At 37.7% G+C, this 12,411-nt stretch overlaps 1 protein-coding gene across 1 annotated transcript; it reads right to left on the bottom strand.

Annotated features, from left to right (window-relative positions):
• Positions 1-6,888: 6,888 nt before the first annotated feature.
• Positions 6,889-7,827, bottom strand: LOC102252447 (olfactory receptor 51B6). The gene has a single exon (XM_005880403.1). It carries the CDS (start codon positions 7,825-7,827, stop codon positions 6,889-6,891), a length of 939 nt encoding a protein of 312 aa, XP_005880465.1.
• Between the last annotated feature and the right edge of the window lie 4,584 nt (positions 7,828-12,411).

Below are 12,411 nucleotides of genomic sequence, written 5' to 3'. Positions count from 1 at the left end.
AGAATGAGTAAGTCCCGTGTTCTAATCCCAGGAACACTTTGGCCTACAGAGGAAAGCCACCACCAGCTCTACATATTTGGCTCCTCCAGTTGCTAAACATAGCACTTTAAGTCACTGTCTCTGAGAATCTCAAAATCTTCTTTGAAAAGTTGAACTAAAACCTCCACCATTTTCTGCTTTCTCACAGGGGCTATGTGAGAATAGAATGCAAGTCTTTCCATTATCAAGTGTTGTGCTTATATAGAAGATTTCACAGAGTCCTCACTTTCTTTAGCAGGCCAGACCCTTCCCACCCTGAATGTCAAATGATCCCATTTTCACAAAATGTCTAACAACAACAACAACTAAAAATCCTACAGTATTTACTATGGTCCAGGAACGATTAAGTGCATGACATGTATTAGTACATTTAATCATTAAAATAATCTAATAATGTGAATACTGTTAGTATCCCCATTTATAATTGAACCGATCAAAACACAGAAAGATGACACAATTTGCCAAAGACTACACAGCTTGTAAGTGGCAGCTGGCATCTTAAATCAGATGGTTTGATTCCAAAACTACTGCAGTAGATTGTGTATTGAGAAGCCTGTCACAGTGGGTCTTTAGAAAGCTATAGAGGTCATAGCTGGATTACCTGTGCTGGGCCAGTTAAGTAATCGGTTGAAGTTACAACAAATCTTAGTAAGCTAGGGGCTCTATAGGAGCAAAAAGCCAAGTGAAGCTTGGGTTACTTGTGAGGTGTAATTGGAAGAGGTGTAGCTCTGCCTTGTAGAAGTAAAACTTTGAGGAACATTTGACTCCTTACTAACTGGTGAGCAAGGCCCAAGAAATGCTTAGTCTTGGTTGCAATTTTGTCATGAGGCACTAATCACAAAACTAGATTTAGGAAGAACGCATAAAGTGAAAGCGTACATTTGAATGCATATATTGAGCTCTTGTCTCCCTCCTAATGCACCAGCACATCAGAAGCATCATTTTTAGTTTAACTTCAAAAACCTCTGTTAAGAATGATTTTCTTTTAGTTAACGGTGAAATTAAAACTCCGCGGTTAAGTGACTTTGCAAGGTCATATGCCTGTGTGTGGCAGAGCTTCTCTTCCACCTGAACCACATTGAGAGACTGTCCTAGGCCCAGTGCCAAGAGGGCTTTATCCTGGACCATTCACTGCAAAGGGAGGTGGCAGTATTTGCAAAACTTGGGAGGGAAATGGTTGGAGACCATAAAGCTGTGCCCAAGAGATAAGACCTTAGGTCCTGGGAGGGGCTGAAAGTTTGGGCCTGCTATCTCATGACTCAGATAGCACCTCACCATAGCCCTCCCAGCCCTGCATGCACAGAAACTCCCATGGGTTAGTCACTGATGAATAATTATTTTTCTGAATATAAAATGTTATCCCAGAGACATTGGATCCCAGGGGAACACCTTGATTTCTCGTCTTCCTTTAACATCCTACCCACAGAGAGAGTATCCCTTGGGTTCTTTTTCTGATCATCACTCCTGCCTCCCTGGCTCTCTCTCCTTTTCGTCTATACTTCTTTCCTCTCATTTTCATTCCCTCTATTTCACTGAATTTTAACTTCATACTTAAGGCTTGTTCTCTCCTCCTCACTCACTGTTTCTTATCTTGACACTTGAACTTACCTCTAAGTCACCTAATCTTAGCAGGAAGCTTGACAAGCAATGCATGGTCCATATGAGCTCTTGTGTTACCAAGTAAACCACAAACAGGCTTCTCTACAGGTGGTTGATTTTGTCTCCCTCTAACTACACCAAAGAAATAAAGCATTCATTCTTTGGAGAACCTTAGAGATAGGAAAAAATATGAATAACAAGTAAAACTTCAGTGTCTAATACATGTGCCAGACAATGTACTGAGCAAGGAGCATATAGTAGTAAGTGTGCAAAATAAAGTTAGTTCTTGTTCTTGTGGATTTTAAAGCATAAAATAGATTCAAAGAATGAAAGAGGAAGGAATAACAGCAATATTTTAAAAATGTGATAGAGAATTTACAGGATTCTGGGAGCATGTAGGCGATTTACTTTTTTAAATCTGGCAAGATATATGCATGGCATGGAAAACTTGCCAGAGTATGTAATATCTGACAGATGTGTGAGGATCAGTCAAGTATAAAGGAGGGAAAACTTTGTTCTGAGGGAAGAGGAGAATATAAATTTCTAAGGCAAGAATAGGTTTGAAGAAATAATTGATACTCAATACAGTTAGAGAAATCAAGATGACAGTAACAAATGGTTTGATTGTTGAAGTTTTATTGCTTCAAAAAACCATGAAAGAGGTCTAGCCTGGTAGCCCTCATATGACAGGGAAGGTGTGAAAACACCATCTGTGTTGGAAAGGACATGGAGATTCTAGGACATGGAGAAATAACAATATATTACCCCGGGCATTAAGAAGGATATTCTAGAGTTCATAACATATCTACCAAACCTCCAAGACCTCTAGACTTTCACTTTAAACAACTCCTTAATTGGAGTTCCAGCTTCTCTAATTTATAACCATCTAATTTTGGTCAAACTCCTTTGACTCTCTCAGTCTCTGAGGCTCATTTGAAAGTAATTGACACTAGGTAGATTTGTCATGACCTGTGAGAACTGCAATATCACTTGGGAGTGGATTGTAAATGGTGAGATACTATGCATAGTGTGGTTTTGTTGTTATTGTTATTACATTTCTTGTAAAGGGCCATTTTAATTCTGTTTGGCAGAAGCAGACCAGTATCATTCACACTCAAATATGTTGAATCATTCCAAATTGCTCAAAATGTTCGTAGAAGATGTAGAAGATCTTCTTTTAAGAAGTCTTGGAGTGCCTGGCCAAGTAGCTCAGTTGGTTGGAGCATCCTCTTGTACACCAAAACATTGCAGGTTTGTTTCCCAGTCAGAGCACATACCTGTGTTGCGGTTCAAGCACCTGTTGAGATGTGTACAAGAGGTAACCTCTTGATGTTTCTCTCTTTTTCTCTCTCTAAAATCAATAGAAATATATTTAATCCTCTGGTGAGGATTTTTTAAAAAGGGCTTGAATCTAGTGAAAGGTTACTGGTGTTATGAGTGGATTGGGGAAGGGATGATAAAATGGGAGGAGTATGTTGGTAAGTACAGACTAGACCAATTGAATCCTGAAGCATTGGATTTCTTATGGGAGTGAGGGAGGGACAGACTTTGCTTTTGTGGAGTTCAGAAAAGGAGCAGAAGAATGTAAAAAAACCCCAGCAAAATAAAATAAGAAAAAAAGGAAACTTTTTTGACAAGGATAAGTCTGAGTTGCTATTTTCACAACTCCAGTTAGTGCTATTTTTTATGCCATGCTGAGGAAGGCGGGAAGGCAGAGCTAGAGAGCATAATTGTTTCATATTATGCAACAAGCATGGTCTGGGTATGTTGCATATGTGCCCTAATTTTTAATAGAATGCCCACAAAAATCATACTTTCCCCATATTAATAACCAATACTGGGATGCCTTATCAGCAACCCAAAACTTAGACAACTTTGGTGTCCTGGTAAAAGCTCTGCTCAACCAGAAACACAGTATATCTGATCAGCCAATCAGGTGTTCTCATCACAAATAAGGTCGACAGTGTGGACAACTATGAGTGTGTTCATCACAAATAAGGTTGACAATGTGGCCCCAGCCTATCATATTTTCAATTTTTCTCTTCCTTGTTCTTTTTTTTTAAATATTTTTATTGATTTCAGAGAGGAAGGAATAGGGAGAGAGAGATAGAAACATCAATGTTGAGAGAAAATCATTGATTGACTGCCTCCTGCATTCCCCCTACTGGGGATCAAGCCCGAAACCTGGGCATGTACCCTTGACTGGAACCCAAGATCTTTCAGTCCACAGGTCAACACTCTATCCACTGAGCCAAACCAGCTAGGACTCTTCCTTGTTCTTTATTCTTTATCCTACAAAAGCTTTCTGCCTTCTGCTCCACTTAGCAGTTCTGCAAGTGGAGAGTGTCCATGTAATGAAGTGTTTAATAATGTTTATGTCACCTAAATTGTCTCCATAAATCATTTTTTAACTTTGCGAAGACCCATAATTCTAAGACTGTTACCTCATGACCTTGAAAAGTATATCCATCAATAAGGTAGGGGTCCATCCCTAGGGAGCCCTTGAGATCTCCTATTGGAGAAAAACAATTTCTCTAAACTAATCATTCTGTTCCAGAAACTTGGAGGTTTTAAGAAGATACTCTGGATCTCTCTTCTCTTAGGTGTCTTCTCATGGAGCAACCCCACCCTGATATTTACTTAAACAACTTTACATTTGCCTTTTTTTGCTCCAGCTTTTTTTTTTTTTAACTCCCAGAACATTGTTTATATTGAAGCATATGAGAGTATGAGATTCATGGTAGGGCATTAAATTTATCTATCAGAGAAGATTCCCCACCCTGCCTCCCTTGATCCTACACTTGAGATGTTCAGTAGAGACCATCATGATCTCAGAGCTCTGCTATATTTCATACGACACACTCCATCCAAGAGAAATTGAAGTTCCCAGTCCTTTATTTTTTAATTTATATTTATTCTTGTTGAAAGTATTACAGACATCCCTCCCCCCCGACCTCCCATGACCCCATCCAACATGCCCCCTCCCTCTCCCCCAGGCCTTCACCACACTATTGTCTATATCCATGGGTTATGCATATATGCATATAAATTCTTTGGTTAATCCAAATCTTTCATTTCTTGTAAGTTCTTTCTTTTATCTCTTTATCCCATCTCTGCAAAATAAGGAAGAACAAAAAGGGAAGAGAAAAACTTTTGAGGGTGTCAATCAAATGTGCCCATATGAAGCCTTCATAAAACATATTCTTATCCTAATACCCTTTATATTAGTCTTCTATGGCATGCCCCAGGATCATTGAACCTAGAGAGAAAGTAAAGGGAAAAAAAGAAAAAGAAAAAGGAAAAGGAAAAGAAAAAGAAAAAAGAAAAAAGAAAAGAAAGAGAAAAAGAAAAAGAGATTTCCTTTGATGTGACTTAAATAACCCTTAAGTCATTCCCAAGATCACAAGGACAAAGTTAACTCTGACAAAGAGTTGTGACCTTGGATATTTTAGGGTATTAGATGAGAATATAATTTATGGTTCCCAAATATTATAGGGCATAATAACAGAGACATAAATAGAAGAACCAATAGACACACAGAGAAATATTCAAGTTTCATTCATTTTAATAAAATACTTATATTTTATTAAAGATTTTTTATGTTACTATAATACAGTATATCAAAAGACATATGATATCATTATACTTTTGGAGCACACAGTCTAGAAGCTACAAAAGGAGAAACACAAATTTCACACATAATTACAAACAGATACAAAGCCAAGTTGAGTAAAAACAAATAAATTAATATATAAACAAAGAGTTCCTTCAACTGATCTGACAAAATCACTTACCAGGCTGGAAGCTTCTCTAAAGATCTAGTTTCATGTTTGTTTTCTCATGTTACTCATAAATCTCACCTTTTTCTCATGTTACTCATAAATCTCACCTTTCTGGAAATTTTTCACTTTTCTGTGACTAAGAGTAGGTATAGGAGTCGGAGATCACTTTCAATGCCTGTTGACAGATCCCAGAGACAAGGTCTACTATATGAAGGGAAGTTACTAGTCACTCATGGTCCCTTGTGTAATCCTAACATTTTATACTCTATCTTATCTTTATAAGAATATCTCTTTGATTCACTTTAAAACCTGTCACTTGACTCATGGGCACTTGCTCTTCAGTGGGCCGTAGAACTGCAAACTCCTCCAACCCTGAATAGACTGTGAACAAAATCAACCTTAATAGATATTTGGAGCCAGAAAAGATAATTTGTTTCTTCTAGTCACAAGCACTGACTCCATCCTCTCCATTTCTCCCCACTCACATATATGACCAAATCTTTCTCATCTCTGGTATTTTGCACATTTTAGAAACACTCATTTAGCTTTACCTATGACATGTTTCCAAACTGGACTTTCATGCCACTTTATTATCTGAAAATACATATATTTGTTCTCAGTATCTGGGACTGACTCATCAAGTCAATGGCCATCTAAATTAGAAATTATAACTTAAAAAATCAATATATGATTTTTAAATTAATTTTAGAGAGAGGAAGGGAGAGGGAGAGAAAAAGAGAAACACCGATGAGAGAGAGAAACATTGATCAGCTGCCTGCAGCACAATCCCTACTGGGGATCAAACATGTGCCCTGACCTGGAATTGAACCAGTGAACTCTCAGTGCATGGGGAAATGCTCAACCAACTGAGCTATACCAGCCAGGACACATCTCTTTTTATTTTTATATAGTTATATCTCTGTTATATTATTTACATATATTATTAACAAAAATAATATTTAAAAGTGTTCAGCAAAAATTCAACTCAATAGTCTTGGATATACTTGCCCTAGAGTTGGCATATTAAATTGAGGACAAGGTAAGGCTCATTGCTTTACTTAGTGCATTTCTGTAGATAGCAACCAGCTCTATGCAAGTGAAAAAACCAGATGAATATTTGAGGTGAAGAATGTAATTACTAGGTATATCAGAGCCAATACAGGAAGAACATATGAGATAACAATGGAATTTGACTCAAATGCTGGTGATTGGCACCATAGATCCAAATATAGGCTCACCAAACAGGGTGAGTTACCTGGGAAAACAGTAAATTAGTTGGGAACTTGACATATATGCTTAGCACTGTACATATATTATATTGTATACTACTCAGCAATAAATAGGCAGGGCAAGATTATGTTCTAAATAGCAGAGGTTGGTTTCCATTGACATGCCTTTCCCTAATTGCTCCTACAAACAAGCTGTTAGCTTTTCTATGTTTCTATGTAAGCAGAACAATGAGTTAAAGTTATGCTCTCCTGTGAGGCAGAGAGAATAAGCGAATTATTCCCCTCTGGATCTGCTTAGTCTTAATGCTATAGATGACAGGGTTCATAAAAGGGGGGAAAAGAAAGTAAATGTAGCTCATTGTGATGTGGACCACGTGAGGAGCATGTTTTCCAAACCTGTGGATAAATGTTAGACCAACTACAGTGACATAGAAGACCAGGATACAGCAGATGTGAGAGACACATGTGTTGAGGGCCTTGGCCCTTTCTTCTCCGGAAGCAATGCCTGTGACAGTCTTGAGAATAAAAATGTAAGAAAACGAGATAATGAAAAAGTCCAACAAGACCATTGCAAATACAACCACGACTGGATAGAGACGATTGAAGGTGATGTCAGCACAGGCTAACTTGATGACATCTTGGTGTAGACAGAAAGCATGGGAGAGTACATGGGATCGACAATAGGGAAACCAGTGAAGGCGAATAATTATTGGCATAATTGACAGACTGGCCCTTGTTAATACCCCCACCCCAATCTTCATTACTCTAGCGTTTGTAAGGATGGAAGTATATCTCAGGGGGTTGCGGATGGCAATGAAGCGGTCATAGGCCATGGCAAGCAATACACCAGACTCCACAATAGAAAGTGTGTGGATAAGGTAGGCCTGAGAGAAGCAGGCCCCATGGCCAATCTTTCTGTGATTCAACCACAGGACTCCCAGAACTGTGGGCATTGTGGTCAATGTCACTCCGAGGTCTGTAGCTGCCAGCATAGCTAAGAAATAGTACATGGGCTCATGAAGGTTATGATCATCCCTGATGAGAAAGAGAAGGGTGCCATTACCAAGAAGTATGGAGATATAAACCACCAGTAATGGGATGGAGATCCAGTGATGTGCCTTCTCCATGCCTGGGAAGCCAGTAAGCAGAAATGAGGAAGTAGTGGTATTGAGCCACATTGCAGGCCTTGAAAGACGAAAATAAGTCCTTTAAATAATGCAATAGAAGCTCCAGTTCTTTAGAAGTTTGCCCCTTGAATGTGCTACCTGTTTATAACATATTTATTAGTCTTGACTTCCAGGGATAGCAAGGACGGCAATTTAGTCAGCCCCTAGAGGTTTTTAGGCATTGGAAAATAGAATGTATAAAAAACAATTCTACAAATTATTGAGGATTGCCTATACGTAAGGTTATTGAACAATATGCCAAGGATATGGCAATGTATGCAGAACAGACCTGGTTGATATCCTTACAAATTACATAACCTAGAAAAGAAAGACAAAATGAAAGAAGAAATCACTATATTTGAAGAGTGCCATAATCATGTTGCAACTTACAGGGTGTTTTTTATGGTGCCCCTCATCTTGACTGGTGGTATCAGGGAGGATATGAAGGTTTTCCAGAATGCATGAAACCTAAAAGATCAGTAGAAAGTTGGTCCTGAGCAGTGTTGAAAGCGCAAGTACATACATCCTAGGGCAAAACTAATAAACAATAAGTAAGCAAGTAAATGAAATAGACTCGTTGTTTTGAGGGAATGGCTAAGGCTAAATATATCTGCGGGCAAAATTCAGTTGACGAAGTTCTAGAGACTTTGGGAGACAGTAGAAATGATACAATTTAATTATATGTGTGTATTTTCAAAATACATAGACCTCAAAATCCATGTTGCCCAGCAGCAAAATACTTCAGTTGTTATTGTACTGTGTTTCAAAGAATTCAAAATTCTGTAACATAGATACAAAAGTAAGTAAGGTGGATTTTATGATAAGCATTTGAGAGCACTATTTATTAACAGTACAAGACAAATTACTGGTGGCATGTCACCTATTTGCAGATACTAAGATAGAAATTAGTTATTTAAGCAGGTTTGAGGGAAATGTTTTTTTAAATTATGGAGTATGGTGAGATTTAACAAAAGTGAGAAGGCTCTGTGACATTCAAATTTTAAGTTATCCTCTGGGGCAGACAGCCAATCTCTGAGAGTAAAAAGAACATGAATTGGTGCCTCTGGCATCAGCTGTAGAAAAATGGAGCCACCTTCTATTATGGTTGATATAGACTGAAAAGAAACATCTTGGTGTACATTGAATGCATGACTCCCGAACCCCTTCTTGTCCATGAAAAAATGTCTGCAAGATTAATGGGCTTTTACTTCAGAATACTCTGGCTGAAGTTCTAGTTCTACTACCGTGTAACAATAATGATATTGAGAAAGTCACTCAAACTTAAGCTTTGGTTTCATTATCTTGAAATGGTACTAGCAATTTCTGCCCAGTCATGCTCTTGACAGAGGTGTGAGGATGGAATAGAATTGCAAATGGGGAAGTGCTTTGGGAAGAAAGCTATTCTTCACTTTTGAAATTTGGTTGTTATTACTTGGAAGAGCCTCCCCACTCCCTATCTAGTGGGCATGTAGCAGGATTAGTCATTGATCCTGAGATGTGTCAAATTTATTAAGAAGCCTGGGGAACAGATATAAGATAATAGAGTTTTGAGGAGGCTAGATTTGACTGTAAATAAAAGTATTAAACTAGAAACCATCAGAACACTGGATAAAAGATGATATGTTTGAGCAGAAATGGAAAGGGGAGAAGGAGAATGGTGAGTGTAGGAACTTCTGATGGTAGCTACTGATGTCATCAAGAGTGGAGCCCTGGGCCTGGAGCAGATTGAGGGTAAAACCACACTCTGTTAACAGGGGTAAAAAGAGGAGGAATAACTGAGTCCTCCTGTAAGTAAAAGGCTAAGAAAATACTCAGCTTATTCAGAATTAAAGAAGCAGGAGTGGGGGGCACCAGCGAGACAGATAGAACTAAAAAGCAAATGCCCCCCACCTGCAGCATTTGAGCCTCAACCTATGACCCAGGAGGTTGAGGTTCAGTTCTTGGTCAGGGCACATGTCCAGTTGCAGGCTCAATCCCCAGAGTGGGGCATGCAAGAGACAGCCAATCAGTGATTCTCTCTCATCATTTCTATCTCTGCCTCTCCTTACCTCTCTGAAATCAATAAAAATATATTTTTTAAAAAAGCAAATGTGAGAAACAAATGATTGTTCTCTCTGAAATTAATTAAAAATATATATTTTTAAAAAAGCAAATGTGAGAAACAAATGATTGTTTAGTTCCATTATATGTCAGGACACTAGAACATTACCTGTGGCTCATTATCTTTGTAGAAATGTTACAATAGCCTATTTCCTCCATTCCATAGAATCATACTACTTACTCATCCAAGGTCTTAGGTACATTAATCAAATGACAGAGTCCTTTTTATGCACTGTGGCTTAGAAAAACTTCAGGAATGGGTGAAATCTTTGTAGTGTTAAGAAGAACAACCAAACTTGATTTTTCTCTTTTCTGTTTCCATATTTAAAAACAACTTTTTTTTTAAAAAAGATAAAAGTTATTTAATCATCATTGTTATGTTACAATAATAGAATTGATGTATCTTGGCATTCTTGATATTTATTATTAAAAAATCAATCTAGCTTACATGCTGTTATTTATTTTACATGTAACTTTTAGAAGTTGCTAGCTTAGCAGCTTGGTAAGACATGCATAAATTGCCTCAATTCTTCATGAGTTAACAGATTTTTCCTACCATTGCTCTTGTCTTTTGCATGTGTTCCTTTTTTTAAAGACTTGCTAGACTTTATAAATCTCACCAATTATATTCAGCTGTTTTCCTATAGAGAGATCAGTTATTACACTGGAAAAGATACCAGTCTTTTCCCATTAAGTATTTTATAACTGGGAGTTTACACCTCTGATGGTTAACTAGATTATCGAGGTGATCATATCGTAAAGTATATAAATGTCAAACCACTTTGTTTTACTCTTGAAATTAATATAATATTGTATTCCAATTATACTTTAATAAAGATTTTAAATAAAAAACAAAGAAAACTATAGACTAACATCCTTTATCAATATCAATGCAAAACTGATCAACATAATACACCACCTCAACAAAATGAATTGAAAAACTTCACATGATCATCTCAATGGATGCAGAAAGAGCTCTGACAAACTTCAAAGCCTTTCATAATAAAAACACTCAACAAAATAAAAATAAAGGAAACTACTCACACATAATAAAATCATATATGAAAAATCAATATGAACACTATACTTAATGGTGAAAAACTGAACATTTGTATTTGATTTACTGGGAATTGTCTTTGTGGTACATGAGATTATTTGTGAGTTTTGGAGTGGTTAAATATCCTAGGCTTTTCCTTTTCCCTGAAGCCATTCGTCATTCCCAGTCTCTTTCTTAGAGTGGACTTGGTTTTTCATTGATGAGAAGCTAATTAAACTCTCAAACATAAACTGTGGGCCCATACAGATACAGCTGCTTAGACTTTCCTTTCACATGTTTCCTCCCCTTCCCCTTGGGCTCTTTCCTTCACTTTTTCTGACACTTCCTTTCCTATCTCAAATACTTGCTTCTTCTCTCCCTGGTCTGTTCCTTTGTTTTATCTTCTAACTTTTATCCTTATCATTCCTTTTTGTATAGTTCACATTTATAATCCATTCTGGTGTTTATTCTATCTGCAGGGCTTTCCATGGCTTCATTCTCAATATTTAACTCTTCACACAATGCCTAGCTCAATATTTGTGTTCATTTTTAGCCACTGAATGGTTGTTTCACCTACACAAGCAAATTGATTTTTGAGCCTCTTAAGGGCCTGATTTTGAGCAGTTCCAGGAAGTATTATTGAATGCCCATTGTGCTCTGTGTGTTTTTCCAAGTGCTAAAGATACACAGCTATGCAAATCTCCATTCCTGATCTAAAGGTCCATGCAGCCCAGGCTCCATCCAAGGTTAATTTTGACTTGACTTATTATCTTGGATGATGGTCAGATAGTGACTTCTCTCCAGAAACTGTCTGAACCTCTGATGATTACAGAGCTGCCTCTTATAGTTTTAGAAGAGACTCTATCCTTAGTGCTCATCTGGACTTCTAAGGGAAATCACAGGAAATCACAAGGTTAGAAGGAGGCCAGAGAGGTGGAATGTTTGGACACAAAGAGAACAAGAAGTAGAAACATATTTTATCACTGAGTCTACACCCATCATCTGGTTTACTCCTACAATTCTTCTTTGCCTCAAGGTTCCAGAATTTATCTGTGACCTTATTTTCTACATTTTAATATGTAATCTTTAAATACAACAAATTTTAGAGGTGCTGGAGAATCCTAAGGACCTGTGCTTTTTCTGCACATGCTCTTGACAGATAATACTATCGTTTTTCTTCTTTGAGAAGCCAGTTCCCTATCTTGCCCTCTCTATCCCCGTGCCTTCAGTGAGACCCGAGAGAGAAGATTCATTAGATACCCCCACTGACCTGAATTTTGGTTCTCTTCCTTCTTCAGTTCCATCATCTTGAATCTGGACTCCTTAGCCTTATCAAGGATCTAGTCATAACACCATCTTTTTCATAACCTGCACAAATTTCTGGCTGGTAGGAACATTTATTTTAGGATCACCTCTCCAGGGTCCATTCCTAATTTAGGCCACTCATTGCCCCTCCCTCG

The sequence above is a fragment of the Myotis brandtii genome, unplaced genomic scaffold, assembly GCF_000412655.1.
Source record: "Myotis brandtii unplaced genomic scaffold, ASM41265v1 scaffold637, whole genome shotgun sequence".
Taxonomy (NCBI): domain Eukaryota; kingdom Metazoa; phylum Chordata; class Mammalia; order Chiroptera; family Vespertilionidae; genus Myotis; species Myotis brandtii.
This window is presented reverse-complemented; position numbering and strand designations above follow the sequence as displayed.